The sequence below is a fragment of the Macrotis lagotis genome, chromosome X, assembly GCF_037893015.1.
Source record: "Macrotis lagotis isolate mMagLag1 chromosome X, bilby.v1.9.chrom.fasta, whole genome shotgun sequence".
Classification (NCBI taxonomy): domain Eukaryota; kingdom Metazoa; phylum Chordata; class Mammalia; order Peramelemorphia; family Peramelidae; genus Macrotis; species Macrotis lagotis.
Genome location: NC_133666.1, coordinates 579,799,581 through 579,815,549, shown reverse-complemented (window position 1 = coordinate 579,815,549; position 15,969 = coordinate 579,799,581). Strand labels below are relative to the sequence as shown.

Genomic DNA, 15,969 nt, shown 5'->3' with positions numbered 1-15,969 from the left:
TTCCTTCCTTCCTTCCTTCCTTCCTTCCTTCCTTCCTTCCTTCCTTCCTTCCTCCCTTTCCCCCTCCCCCTTCTTCCTTTCTCTCTCCATAAGGCTCTTGAAGTTGTAGTAGCCTCCTTATAGAAAAGAACCTTGGGCTGTGAATAGAGTGTTGGAATTAGTCAAGAGGATCTGGTTTTAAATCTCAGCTCATGTGTGATTCATGAATTTAGGAAAAAGTGAGCTTAGGAAAAGTTACTTGGCCTTAGTTTCCTAGCCTGTAAATGGAAACCTATGTGATTAGATAGTATTAAGATCCTTTTCAGTTTTAAATCTTTCTTTTCCTTTAGTATCCTATTCAATACCTTGATGGATGCTATTAAAATGTACTCTGAAAGACTCTTTAAACCTCAGTAAGATTTTTAAAAAATGCCAACAAACATCACTTATACGTAGGGTCATTTCCTCTTCCCAATATTCAGTATAACTTGTTGCGTAAAATATTTTGGTCAGAAATTCCCAGAAAAATTTCAATATCAATTCACTTTCCAAACACTTCTCATTTAAAGGAATTTTTGTAAAAAGTAGAGGACAGAGCAGTAAGATCAATTTAAGTATGAGGACAATCGTTATTGTTTATTCATCCATTTGCAAAAGTGGATTCTATTTTATGGGGGGTACCTGCCCTGGTAGTCACCCCACTCTTTTTTTTAGGGCTTTTTAAATTTTTTTGCAAGGCAATGGGGTTAAGTGGCTTGCCCAAGGCCACACAGCTAGGTCATTATTAAGTGTATGAGTTCGAATTTGAACTCAGGTACTCCTGACTCCAGGGTCGGGGCTCTATCCACTGTGAAACCTAGCCACCTCCACCCGACTCTCTATAGAAGCTGTACTACAAAAGGTGCAGTGGAAAGCGCCCTGGACAGGGAATCAAAGACCTAGACGTGGGTTCACTTGCCACCTATGTGACTTTGGGCAAAACAAGCCTCTTCATCACCCCCCCCCTCCCATCCTCCCCATTCCTCTTCTAAGCTTGTTCGACTTTGTGTATGATGTTTCTTCACTAGAAAAGTAAGCTTCTAGAGGGTTTCCTCGCTTGTTAGCATCTCTGCTTCTCAGCGCAGTTCCTGATACAAGTGCCTAATACAGATTTTTTTCATTCATTCATTCCTCAATTTCCTCTTTTTTTTTTAAATTGCGAAATAACCGCAAAGATCTCTTCCAGTTCAACTTTCTATACTCCCAAATGAAGCCAGGCGAATGTAGTTATTGGTTTATCGCTTAGGTACTTGGGGTGCTGGTGGTGGTGGTGGTGGAAAGAATAGCTCATAGCTCAGGTGACACCTGGCGTGGACCAGACACCGGGCTAAGCGCTTTACGGTTCTTTTCCGCTTTGGTCCTCACAGCAACCCCGGGAGGAGGTAGCTGCTACTATTGCACCCATTTACAGGTGAGGAAGCTGAAGCAGAGGTGAAGTGACTTGTTCAGGGCACATAACCACTAGGAGTCAGAATTGAACTCCAGTCTTTCTAACTTTAGGCCTCCAGTTCTCTTCCCTGAAAAAAAAAAGGTTCATCAAAAAAAGGAAAAAAAAAAAGCATGCTTTCAAGGGACCTGCGTTTTATTGGAGAGAATAACCACAGCTAGGACTCTTTCAGTAGGGCACTTTTTTGGGTACTTTGGGTGGGGGAAAAGGAGGAGAGCATCCCGGAACACCTGGGAAATGTCCTCTTTTCTTCGGGGACCCGATGCCAAAAGAAAGGAGCTAAGTGGCAGGAGCGGGCAGAGGTGGCGCGCAGGAGGAGCTGGGCCTCCCGGACACGCGTGTGTGTGGCTGTGCAGGGAGCAGGCGGGCAAGACCCCTTTCCGGACCCCGGGATCGCCGAGACCGCGGCTTTCTTTAGAAATCAAACGGGGGGCGGCTAGGTGGCGTAGTGGATAGGGCACCGGCCCTGGAGTCAGGAGGACCCGAGTTCAAATCCGGCCTCGGACACTTAGCAATTCCCTTGGGCACGCCACTCAGCCCCAGTGCATAGCAAAAACTAAAAAAAGAAAGAAATCAAAGGGCCGGGCGAGGCGGGGCCTCTGGGGGGCGCTGCTCCTCCCGCGCCGCCGGCGGGCCGGGGACGCGCGTGGGCCCGCGGCCGCTCCTTCCCCGCCCGGCCCCGGACTGCAGCGAGCGCCCCGCCGGCTGGGGGGTTATGAATGGGCGCAGCGGAAGCACCGCCCACCCCGGACGTGACGCCCGGCCAATGGCAGGGCCGGCTGCGTGGATAGATGAGGTCAGCGCTGTCGTGTCGGGAATGGAATGTGTAAGTGTAACATTCAGAACCGGGTAACATTCGGCGATCGAACTCCGCGATCGGCGACGTTCGAACGGGGCCGGGCGGGGGAGGGGGGCGGCCAGGGCAGCTCGCCGGGGCTGGCAGCTCGGGGCCGCCGCCGGCCGGGGGGAGGAGGCGCCGCCGCCGCCGCCGCCGCCGCCGCCGCCGCCTCCGACGCTGCTGCTCGTGCCGCCGCCGCCGCCGCCGCCGCCGTCCCGGGGGCCATTCACTGAGCTGGAGGAGTAAACACCGCCGGAGCTGGCAGCCGCTGCGGAGGGGCGCCCAGAGAGATGCAGGGATTCGTGAGGTTACGGCGCCCGAGCTGGGGGATGTGAGGACCCGCCGCCTAGTGCCAGCCGGGCTGCTCCGTGCCAGCGTGCGGATGAGTTGAAGTCTCCGCGCCGCCGCTCCTGCCCGACCTGCCCAGGGCCACCCTGGAGGCGAGGGAACCGCTCCGGCTGGCCATCGATCGCCCGTCCGGAGCGCCCCCCTCCCCTTCTTCTCCCCCCTCCTCCTCTTCTTCCCCCCCCTCCCTTCTTCTTCTTCCTCTTCTTCTTCTCCTTCTTCTTCTTCTTCTTCTCTCTCCTTCCCTCCGTCTTGTTGCATGCCAGAGAGCTGCCGCCTCTGGCCGCCGTTCGCTCCGGCCGCTCTCCCCCCGTCTATTGTGCAAGCCGAAGATGAAAGACCGGAGGGGAGAAAGTTAAGGAAATCGCCCACATGCGCTGGATCAGTCCACGGCTTCGGGAAAGGAATAAAGAGAAGGTGGCAGAAGAGAGTTTAAAGTCTTTACAGGCGGGAAGATGGCGGACTGGAGCTGAAAGTGTTGATTGGGAAACTTGGGCGATTCTTGTGTTTATTGACAATTATCTTGACCCAGGCAGGACACATGCAGGCCAAAAAACGCTATTTCATCCTGCTCTCAGCCGGTACTTGTCTCGTCCTTTTGTTTTATTTCGGAGGCTTGCAGTTTAGGGCGTCCAGAAACCAAAGCAGGAGAGAGGAGCACAGTAGTCGGAATGGCTTGCACCACCCCAGCCCGGATCATTTTTGGCCCCAGTTCCCGGACGCTTTGCGCCCTTTCGTGCCGTGGGATCAGTTGGAGAGCGAAGATGACAACGTGCCCGTGGCCCCCAAGCAGAAGCGAGACGGCAATTCCAGCCTCTACAAAGGCAAGAGGTGTCGCATGGAGTCCTGCTTCGATTTCACCCTTTGCAAGAAAAACGGCTTCAAAGTCTACGTCTACCCGCAGCAGAAAGGGGAGAAAATCGCAGAAAGTTACCAAAATATTCTAGCGGCCATCGAAGGCTCCAGGTTCTACACTTCGGACCCCAGCCAGGCGTGCCTGTTTGTCCTGAGCTTGGATACTTTAGACAGAGACCAATTGTCACCTCAGTATGTACACAATTTGAAATCAAAAGTGCAGAGTCTCCACTTGTGGAACAATGGTAGAAATCATTTAATTTTTAATTTATATTCCGGCACCTGGCCTGACTACACCGAAGATGTGGGGTTTGACATTGGCCAGGCGATGCTGGCCAAAGCCAGCATCAGTACTGAAAACTTCAGACCTAATTTTGATGTTTCTATTCCCCTCTTTTCTAAGGATCATCCCAGGACAGGAGGGGAGAAGGGATTTTTGAGGTTTAACACTATCCCTCCTCTCAGGAAGTACATGTTGGTATTCAAGGGGAAAAGGTACCTGACAGGGATTGGGTCAGACACCAGGAATGCCTTATATCACGTCCATAACGGGGAGGATGTGGTCCTCTTAACCACTTGCAAGCATGGCAAAGACTGGCAAAAGCACAAAGACTCTCGTTGTGACAAAGACAACACAGAATACGAAAAGTAAGTGCCCCATGCTTCTCCTGAGCAGTTTGTGACATCTTTTGCCATACAGGTGTGCGAGAGGTAGGGATGGTGTTGGGGGTGGGAGTGTGAGGAGCCACGGAAAACTCCCAAGTTCCCTCACTCCTCCTTCAGAGATAAGTTTCAACTCTAAAGGTGGGGGGGGGGGGGGGCTTTGTTTTCTTTGCCATCTAGTGTAAGTTTCATGGTCCGGGACAAGGGGAATCTTTCCATTTCTTTAGGGAGTTGGTTGGTCACCTCACAGCTCTCTCTCCTTTGTGGAGGAGGACGATGGATGGTGGCTTCTCCTTTGGCAACTGTTGGCTCTTCAGCTGTTCTGAATGTGGAGATGCTGGACCTCCTAATAGGGAACACTGGAGATTCTGTGGTTATAGCTTCTCCCTTTGACCACAGACCAGAGCAAAGGAGATGCTTTTGGGGAGGGGGGCTTGATAGCCCAGCAATAATTTATTGTGTGTCCTGATTGTGAGGATCTCTTCAGGTTAACTGTTTCTATTGGTTCTCTTGACCTTTATGTCACAGTCCTAAAGTTTCCTCCACCTCAAAGCTTGCTATGTATGATGCAAGAGCCTTACTTTGTTTTGGGGGGAGTTAGAAGGGGGTGCTTAATTTAGTAATGAAACACACCCACACTTTTTTATTTTTTTTCTTTCTTACATTAAAATTTTGACAACTGTCCTGATGGGGGGAAATCAGTGTTCCCCTGTGGTCCTATCCCTTCTCGGGCAAGAATAGCCTTAAAGACTGTAATTTTGACTTCCCGGTATCTAGTGTCTTCTTTTATTTGCACTTATACCATTATATACTTTATAGCAGTTGCATGACTTCAAGAGGATGATGAGGATAAGGAGCACCACTATGTTGATACAAGTTTTACTTAGTTGCTAAGTAACTTGGCTAGTTACTTTGTTACTATCCTCCCCCCCATTAATAACTGATACACTTTATTTTATTTTACACAATGAACTTTGAAGAAGCCTCCCTCTCTAACTGCACAGATTAGTGGTACACTTTTAAACAAGTCACATTAGCAGCTGGTTGGTCATCACAGCTAAGAGTTAGCACTATCTGGTTACAGTGCATTTCCACAGTGTACCAGTTAAGAAACCAGAGCAGCCTTGTTCTACCAAGAGCCTGGGAACCCAAGCTGAAAATGAAAGAGGACCTGCCAGAGGTTGGCAGAGTTTGAAGCTGAATTATGGAATGCAGTGTTGGGGAAACCCCAACCTTTCCAAGAAGCTGATAGAGAAGGGGAATAGGAAGGGGGGGGAGGGAAAGAATGATGAAAACTGCAGGGATAGCATTGTTCACTAAGATGTCTCGACCTGGTTTCTCTCTCTAGGATTTCCTTGGTTTTTGATGAGGGAATTCAGTGAGCTAAACCAAGTGTGCTTACAGTTTTCACTGAAAATTGTGGTGAAAGAAGAATCTTCTTTCTTACTTTCTAAGATTGGGGAAATCATGATAATAAGGGAATAATTATTACTTCTGGTTCAATAATGTTTAAAGATTAAGTACAATTTAAATAAGTTTATTTGCTTTTCTCATGAAAGAACCTATAAACTTAAACTATCTCTAGGAATGGATTGCTTTGTTTATGCTATATTTAAATTAACCTATTCCTGTGGGTTTTTGGAAAAGAAAATGTTCCTAGCCTTTGAGGAATTTCTTTGTTTGGCTCTTGGCGGAGTAATTGGAGATGAAGTTTAACCTTTCAGTGTCTTCTAAGGCAATCTTATTGAATTCTGTAGGAGGAGCATGGTGCTTTTAAATTCTTTTAAATGAGGTATACCTGGAATTTCACCTTAGGAAATCTGAATTCCATAGTTCACTAGATTTTATACATACATACATACATACATATATATATACATATACACACATATATATATATACACACACACAATTCAGTGTTACAACCACATTTTTGCTATCAACGAAAAAGACTAAATTATTTCTTAGTTTTAATGTAAGAGACTATGTGGAGCATTTTAACACGGGAGGAATGGTTAGGAAGGAGAAAGGGGTGTGTTCCCTTAAAACTCCAGTTTTGTTCATTTCCTTTTACTAGCAATGATTCTTCTTGGAATCATACTAGGAGACCACTACTGACACCTGAACTCTTGGGGGAAGTGTTAGGACATCTTTTTAAAGACCACAAGGGGTCAGGACCTGGGGAAATCTGATCTTATCTGAAAGATGATGGTTCCTCTGGTAGCAATGCAGATTTCCTTGAATCCTGACCCAGGGACTGGAAGTAACTAATTCCTTGATATTTCTTTTGAGTTCCATCTAGCCCTAAGCTTGCATAATTTGTAAGTTCTGATAATTTACATTTGTTAGTGGGGTAGTAGAGTAGAAGCTTTACTTCATTCTCTCCCAGTGGGTTTTCTAAAGTGTGTGCCTATGGAAAAATGGTGTTTTCCTGGCAGTGATGCCATTTACGTCTGATAACTTCTAAATGTTTAATGAGTAAGGAAGATGTCAAAAAATATGCCTGTTAGGCCCATAGCAGTATTATTATTTACTGGTTTTATTGAACAAATAAAGCAACTGTATTATTTATTTATTGATGTGAAATAAAATGTCCACCTTCCAGAAACAAATTTAATATATGTGAAATAGTGTCCAGCCATGCAGAACTATCCAAGTAAAATTCATTTCTCTTGGGATGATGAGAAAGGAGATGTCATGAGCTGGTGGAATCAGTGGTCTAGAAGTTTTTGTAATACTGATGAATGTGTGACCTTTAGTCAGTTGCAATAACTAAGCCAGATTTTTACTGGGTAGTATAATACCGCCCTCCCAATAGGGCTCTGGGGATTCATTTGGTAATGTCTATAAAAGCCCAAGGATGTTAAGATCAATTTTCATTATACCTTCCCCCCCATTTTAATAGGTGTGTATATATATATATATATATATATATATATATATATATATATATATATATATATATATGAAAGTAGGCCTCAGTTTCACCAACCTACCTTCTAACCTTGTTTTGACTTTTCTTTAAAGTTGATAGCTTCAGAGTATAGTGATTAGGATGGAGACTTGAAAATGACATTTTCAGATCAGGAAATTATGGAAAATGCATTCACTGAGGGAAAAGAATTAATCTTTAATGACTAAAACTTAATATTGGGTAAAGATAAAGCAATACTGAATGCCAAATCTGGATTCCTTTTGAATTGTACTTTCTTATTAATCAATAACTGATTATTGAAAGTAAAGAAAATGAAGGAAGATTCTTCCTCTTATATAAAGGCATTTTTTTGGCTCAAACATACAGTGTTATATTAAAACATCCATCTATATGACACATATCTAATTAATTTTCATTAGTTATATGTCTCAGTAGATAAAGTTGATAAGGGCTAAAATAAATTACAAGGAGCCTAATCACTACAATATAATGAGGATTTAGAGAAGTCATTTCAGTATTGCATTCTTCAAGTTTATATATCTTATCAGCATTATTTTTGCATGAATTTGCTGTAGCCAGAATGTTCACATGACCAATTTTCACTGGATCATTTTAGTTTGGTTAATGGTGAGTCCACCAGCCCATCTAATGATCAATTACACCAACCCATCAAATCATTTCCTAATAAGGTTTTCATTAAGCAATGCTTACTCAACTTTTTAAAAAAATGCCAGTGCATTTTTCTCACCTTTAAAGCTATCTGATTAGCTTTTGTTTTAAAATCCATCTACTGTAAAAAAAAATCAACAGTGGTGCTTCTATTAGCTATTCTTAGCTGAAGAGCTTGACATGCCACTTGATTTAACTCTACAGGAAATTAGATCAATGCACACAGTGTCTCTCAGGGGTATAGCAGCTTTCCACTGACAGGTACCCTATGAAGCCCACTTACCAGCTGCACTGGCCACAGCTCACATGCTAGAGTCAAGGAGAGGATGAGTTGTGACTGTGCTTCCATGTAGATGTTCTATTAAGAGCTGTCTCAGAGGATCCAAACAATTGTAATAGATGGAAGAGAGGCTTACTATGTTTCAATTCCTTCCCTTTAGTACCTTGGTTGTCTTATTGTCCTGAAAGATGTTGGTTCCTCTGGTAGCAATGCAGATTTCCTTGAATCCTGACCCAGAGATACCTCTCACTGGAAGTAACTAATTTCTTGATATTTCTTTTGAGTTCCATCTAGCCCTAAGCTTGCATAATTTGTAAGTTTTTCTGATAAGTCACATCAAATATCAAAAAAAGATTTATTAAGCCCCTACTATGAGTCAGGCACTTTACTAGATAGGCTGGGCATACAAAGACAAAAATGAAGCCCTTTCCTGTCCTCAGGGGATCTTACTGCATCTTGTCAGAGGAAGTAGCAAGTAGACATACAAGTATACACAAAATATACAAAAATAAAGACAGGATTATTTGGTGGAGGTATGGGCAATGAGGCATGATTTGAGGGGTAGAAATGACAATAAAAATGTTTGTCCTTCATTTTCAAAGAAGACCACAATATCAGGAAGTGAAGACATGGCAAGCACATGAATTGGATTTAAGTGAGGGGGTGCTGTGCTAAGTTACCAGCCTCACTTTCTCCCCCAGAGCCATCTTCCAGGACCCAGGATATGAGGCAATCAGGGTTAAGTGACTTGACCAAGATTATACAACTAGTAAGAATCAAGTGTCTGAGGCCAGATTTGAACTCTTATTCTTCTGACTCCAAGGCCAATGCTTTATTTACTACACTACCTCAAAGCCCTGACTTAATAATGAAGTGACTTTTAACTGAGTTTTGCAGGAAGATTCAGATATGATTACTAGGAGTCAGTTCATTTCAGGCACGAGGATTATCCTGGGCAAAGACCTGGAGAGAAGAGATGGAATGTCATTTGAGGAACTGTAAAATGTATATAAAGGGGAATGATCTGTAGTAAAACTGGATACCCTTTATATGCTATCTTATTTGATTCTTATAATAGTCTTATAAAATAGGTGCTTTTATTCCATTTTATTAATGAGAAAATGGAGGCTTGGTGAAGTGGTTTATCTACAATGACTTGACTAGTAAGTATAGGAAGTAGACTTAGAACCTGGGTTTCTAATGAGTCAAGTCTTTTGCTCTCTTTTTTCTAAGTTAGGCTAGCTATTTAATTAAGAGTATTGATCATCTTGAATGATAAATAAAGACCAAATTGTGTTTAGTATTACATTGTGAACTACTTGACACCAGAGACTATCTTTTCCCTCTTTTTGTATCCCCAACTCTTAGCACAATTCCTAGTGTCTAGTAGGCACTTAATAAATGATTATTGATAGACTGATTTAGCTTCTGTTCCAGAAGGCAGAGAAGTACATAAAAAAAGAACAATGTGGAAAGACTTTAGCCCAAAATTGTTAAAAAAAAAGCCTTTTTTATTTTTAAAAAATATTTATTTTAAGGGAAAAAATTATCCTCATTCCCTAGGGATTCTGTGTAGCTGAGGTTTTACTTTAGTTGTCTTTAATATTTTAATTTGCCACTGACTCAATTAGATTTCAGTGATATTATTACACCATCAGAAGAACCAATGCCTGAAATTGATTTTTAAAAAAAGGAAAAAGGAAAAAAAAATGTAATCCCACGAGGAGCCAATAGGCAGTGTTGTGGAGTGTGGCTCTGACTAACCAATACCTTTTATGGAAGAATTCAGAAAACCAAATAGAGCTTTGGGAGACACTATACCCTTCTAGGCCAGGATTTTTGGAGTGTTTCCAACGTGTCATCTTCATTTATCCTTTTCCTTTTGGGGGGAAATGTGTTGGGTAGGAGCAAAGGTAAAGAATTTGATCATTTCAAGGTGAATATGCCTATTACTATACATAGGTTCTTTTGGAAATATCCCAGGGGGATATATTTTTCTAAGCTCTTGGGGTTCAAGTGGTCCAATGTCCTTAGCTTTGGAACAGGTAATTGGAAAGGGGGCAAAATAAAAGACTTCTCACCTTCCCTCCAGTGATCAAGACTTTTTGCTAACTGAAAAATCAGTTCAAAGTTCTCCTTTTCCCAAGTTGTAAATTTGGAGGTTTTTCCTTCTTTCTACATCTGTTATATCTAAATTTTGTCAACTGATTTTCAAGTAAAATTTGATTATCCTAGGCAATATAGAACTTCTTTGGAGTCTTTTGAAATTAATCGCATTAAAAAGACAGCACCTGGCATAGTAGGTGTTTAATAAGTGCTTGTTGATGGATGTAAGTAATATCTTTGCCTCTCTCTCAGCTAGGCTAGGGAAACACATGATAGAATAATTTCTATTAAGATTTTCTCCAGGGGTGGCTAGTTGGTGTAGTGAATAGAGTACCGGCCTTGGAGTCAGGAGTACCTGGATTCAAATCCGACCTCAGACACTTAATAATTACCTAGCCCTGTGGCCTTGGGCAAGCCACTTAACCCCATTGCCTTGAAAAATCTAAAAAAAAAAAAAGATTTTCTCCTGATGACTCTGCATCAGCCTGTGATCTGACCAAGTCATATAGGTTTTAAATATGTAATGCTTGGAGTGCAACAGGAGTTGGCTAGGGCTAGCACTGCTCAGGATTCAGTTTATTGCCCGAACATTGACTAGAAAGATGTTGGAATTTTCGGCTTCAGAAGACACTCAGTGTCTTCCCTCAAATAAAAATGGATTTATTTTGTGTATGTGGTTGTGTTTTCTTCTGAAATAGAATGTAAACTGCTTGAGGTCAGGGGACTAATTCATTTTTCTGTTTGTATCCCTAGCACATGGGATACTTAATAAGTATTTTTTGATTTGCCTGTTAAATCAGAAGTCCTTATTTTAGGAGGAGCATATAGTATGTTGAAACAAAGGTGGGGGCAGAGACTCTGTTCCCCCCCCCCCAAATAACTTGTAGTGATAACACATCAAATTAGCTAACCTTTTAGTTGTGAAATATTGACTCAGGTGACCTTATGGCACTTAATTATTTCTAGATGATGTTTTATGGTTACAGAGCAAAGTCAAATCATTTCCCCAAATTATTTGAATCTGCTAAATTTGAAAACGAAATGAGAAAGTATCTAATCCAATATAAAAATGCCTTTTCTTTATTGAGAGGGAGAGAATAAATATTTCTTGAAAGTATCATTACTCATATAGGTCACATTAAAATTCACACTGCATTAAATAAGGCCTGCATTAAATTGGCACCTTGGGTGATAACTGCATCTTTAAGTATGTAAGTGTAATTTGAGGAACTTATGAAGAATGAGCAGTCTGAATTTCTTTGATTCACATAATGACAACGTAGGCAGTATTATTTTGTTTACATGGGAAAAGCACATTAAAAGTTTTCTTTTTAATAATACATGCTTTTATATTAACATAAGCCTTGAGTGCCTTAATACTTTATAACATCAATAAAGCAGTTAGATCTTTTGGTATCCTCTAAGTTAAAATCGTGAAAAAGACTTAAATACATAATGTAACTTAGATTTCTGTTAAAAATAAAACACTAACAAATAAACCCATTTAGATAAAGTGTCAAATTAGATTTCAGAAGTTTATAGTAATAGAAATACATTTGTATAGTGCTTAACAGTTTTTAAAAAGTGCTTTCACAGTATGAGAGAAGCAAGGAGCATGGTATAGCAAAAAAAAAAGAGTACTTTCTTAGGAAATAGAAGATTTCATGGCATCATATCTTGCCTCTGATATTCACTGCCTGTTGGACAGGGAAAGTCCCTTAAATTCTCTTGCTTCCCTTTCCTCATCTTTAAAGTGGGGATAGAGATTGTACTAAATAATCTAGAGGGTACCTTTAAGCTCTAGAGTTGTTAGGTTTTTGGTGCATTTTAAAATATTTATTTATTTATTTTTGAATTTTACAATTTTCCCTTTAATATTGATTCCCTCCCCCCACCCCTCAGAGGGCAGTCTGTTATTCATTACCTTGTTTCCATGCTATACACTGATCTAAGTGGAATGGGTTGAGAGAGGAATCATATCCTTAAGGGGAAAAAAAAATAAAATATAAGGGAAAGCAAAATTACATAATAAGATAACATTTTTTAAAAAAAATTAAAGGTAATAGTCTTTGGTTTTTGTTCAAACTCCACAATTCTGGGACAAGTGGGTGGTGCAGTGGATAGAGCACCAGCCCTGGAGTCAGGAGGACCTGAGTTCAAATGCGACCCCTCATTCACTTAAATGATTACGTAGCTGTGTGACCTTGGGCAAGTCATTTAACCCTGTTGTCTTTCAAAAAAACAAATAAATAAACAAAAAAGAGACTCAAAAAACTTCACAATTCTTTCTCTGGATACAGATGGTATTCTCCATTGCAGATACCCCAAAATTGTCCCTGATTGTTGCAGTGATGGAATGAGCAATTCCAGTAAGATTGGTGATCAACCCCATGATGCTGTTATGGTATACAATGTTCTTCTGGTTTTGCTCATCTTGCTCAGGCTCAATTCATGCAAATCCTTCCAGGCTTCTCTGAATTCCCATCCCTTCTAATAGAACAATAGTGTTCCATAACATACATATACCACAATTTGTTCAGCCATTCCTCAATTGATGGACATTCACTCAATTTCCCATTCTTTGCCACCACAAACAGAGCTTCTGGGAATATATTTGTACAAGTGATGTTTTTAATCTTTTTCACCATCTCTTCAGGGTGTGTAGGTCCAGTAGTGGTATTGCTGAATCAAAGGGTATGCACATTTTTATTGCCCTTTGGGTGTAATTCCAAATTGCTCTCCAGAAGGGTTGGATGAATTCTTTAGTGTATTTTTGATACTTTATACCTCTTGTATAAGTATACTGTAAGGTAGATATGGGGCAGTTGAATGACACAGCGGATAGAGCTATGGGCCTGGAGTCAGGAAGACCTGAGTTCAAATTCAGCTTCAGACAATTAATAGCCACATGACCTTGGGCAAGTTACTTGAACTATGCCTGCCTCAGTTTCCTCATCTGTAAAATGGTGGTAATAATAGCACTCACATCCCATGTTTGTTGTGAGAATAAAATGAGATAGTTAGATAGTACTTTGCAAACCATAAAGTACTTTCTACATTTTAGCTATTAATTACTATTAGCCATTATTAGCTATTTTTCCTTTATAATTTTCCTTTAATCTTAGGGACCTAAGAATAGATAGAGGAAGATACTGGAGTATCTCATTTTATAGATGAGGAACTCAGGGAAATAGGATTAAATAACTTGCCCAGAATCACATAGCTGCTAAATGTGTCTGAGACTGGATTTGAACTCAGGATAATCCCAAACTCAGTGCTTTAGCTTTCGAACCACCTAGCTGTCCTTATTTACCCAAGAAGAAGCCTCAGTAACTTTCCAGCAGTTGCAGAGGCAGAAATTTGAGCTCAGTTCTTCCTTACCATATGTCCACTACAGTTGCTACTACTGCATGCTAGGCTGTTATTATGAAAGTGCTTTGTTTCTGATATTAAGTATAGCCAATCTCCTTAATTTGAAGATCTAGAAAGAAAGAGAGTTAAGTGACTTATTCAAAGTCACACAGGTAAATCAATTCTGATGTTTTTCTATTATATCCTGCTGCTTGAAAGCATCATCTAGGGAATTATTGCATAAGCAAACTAGGTTTTCAGTTCTGAAGAATTTTGCCTATATATAAACTATTATTGATTTGTATATGTATAGCATTCATCAGTTATTTAAAAATGACCATTTCTCAGTGAATGTACTTGGAGTATTTGGTTTTATTTATGCCTCTTGGAAAAAAATGCTATACCACTGAATATTACCAGATGTGTCACTATAATCATCTAAAATGATTTTCTGGTAGAAACCTTCTTGGAATATGGAAGATAAAAGTCTATTTTATTCCTCAGTAATTTGAGTAGTAAAGTAAGTGATCACATCAGGCATGGACACTTATCAAATCATAATGAGATGACTATGAATAACTTTCCTCTTTGAACAATTTACATGGCTATTAACAATTGATGACTTTTCCTTTTAGGATGGCATTATCTGTGGTAGCAGGACCTGGTCCTATGTACTTTCCTTGCATATTAAGTTCAGGTGATATTCTCTTATCATGGGTGATAACATTCTAATAGCAGTCAAGGTGACAGTTAAGGTGGAATTTTAAGATGTTATTTTCGAGACCAAAGACTGTTCATACAATTGTAACCTATATTTTCATTCTTTCTCCCAAGGGGCACAGATTCAGGCAAGTACAAGCATATTATATTTTCTCTAATACTTGCCTTGATACCAAATTCAGATGTTGTCTGAATCATAACAGATACAGTCAAGCCCCATGGTAACATGGTTCATAATTATTAGGCAACACTTTAGGTCAGATTCTCCCTGGAAGCATAACTATATGTAATAATAGTCTTATCTTGAAGGATTATAGCACTTAGACTTGGCTACCCTCTCCATATCTGCATGATGACTTTTTTAGTCAAGTAAGGAGGTCCTTCTCTCTCCCCCTCCTCCCAATCTTATGTTAAATTCAAGCATATTTGTATAAGAGGTGTATCTATGACCTATACATCTGAGTTCATCTTTTCTAGGAATATTCTTAAAGCAGGGACCTGACATTTTATTCCTGGAGTCCTTAAACTTGTGCCTTTAAAATCTTTTGGATAACTATTTTTAACCTAATTGTTTTCCTTTACAATTCTATGTATTTTATTTTTTTTTGCCTTTAAAAAACATTGTTCTGAGAAGAGGTACTGTGTACTTTGCCTGACTGCCAAAGGGGTCTATGGGAAAAAAAAATGTTAAGAACCTTTGCTGCATTGTAAAAGGATGCCATATTGCCTTTTCCTTACTCTTCCCTTCATGTTATTTTTTTTTAAATCTCTTCCCATCTCCTTTTACACCTTTATTTCAAATATTAGGCTGACCTGTAGATTCAAGTAATGGTGCGATAAAATGCTGCATTGTATTTCTAATTTATTCATTTAATTAGATTAGATGAATTAATTGGATTTTCTGACATGTCTGTAGAGGTGTATAATATTCATTTTCGGAATTCCCATTGTGCTGTGGCCTGGCAGCACCTGGGTTTCCTCATATTCAGGACATAGTGTAAGACCTATTATTTGAAACCTGTCATTTTAGTTTCCCTCTGGGGTCATAAAAATGGTCTAGTGATTTTTTCAGATAGCAGAGTGTAAATCACCTGGCCATTTGGCATGCCCTACAGCCCAGGGTGTACACTGGTTATCACTATTATCAACCAAAAGCATTTATTATGCATCTCTCTTAGTCCTATTTAGAACTATTTAGTTCCTGCTCTGGAAAAGCTTATATATACTAAACAGGTTCACTGGGAGAGAGGGGTGATCTTTAGTCCTCTACTCTACCTCCCATTAAGCACATTAATTTAGTGCCTCATATCATTTCAGGTTTTGGTTTTGGTTTTTTGATTTTTGCAGGGTAATGGGGTTAAGTGACTTGCCCAAGGTCACACAGCTAAGTAACTATTAAGTGTTTGAGGTTGGATTTGAACTTAGGTCTTCCTGACTTCAGGGCCAGTGCTTTATCCACTGTGCCACCTACCTGCCTCTCATTTCACATTTGATGAGTCTAGGTTTGGGAATGGCCTGTAGGACTGTCAAACTCATAAAGCAATGGGAACCACTAATCCATGGATATGGATCCCTGTGGGTAATAAATTGTAATATTATCTACATTTTATTGTATTTTCATTTATTTTGTTCAGTATTTCCCAATTACATTTGAATCTGGCTTGAGGCTGGGAGTGCTATTGAGTCTATTTATTTAGGCAGCTACTATTTATTAGTCACAGTGCTAAGAGCTAGAAATAAAA

At 40.5% G+C, this 15,969-nt stretch overlaps 1 protein-coding gene across 1 annotated transcript in view; it reads left to right on the top strand.

The window, feature by feature from the left end:
• The first annotated feature begins 2,504 nt into the window (after positions 1 to 2,504).
• The window catches only part of EXT1 (exostosin glycosyltransferase 1), a 342,884-nt gene continuing 329,419 nt past the window's right edge, over positions 2,505 to 15,969 (top strand). Inside the window, exon 1 of the mRNA XM_074201381.1 lies at positions 2,505 to 4,151. Coding sequence (XP_074057482.1) covers positions 3,190 to 4,151 — 962 coding nt within the window. The 5' untranslated portion in view covers positions 2,505 to 3,189. The remainder of the gene's footprint in view (positions 4,152 to 15,969) is intronic.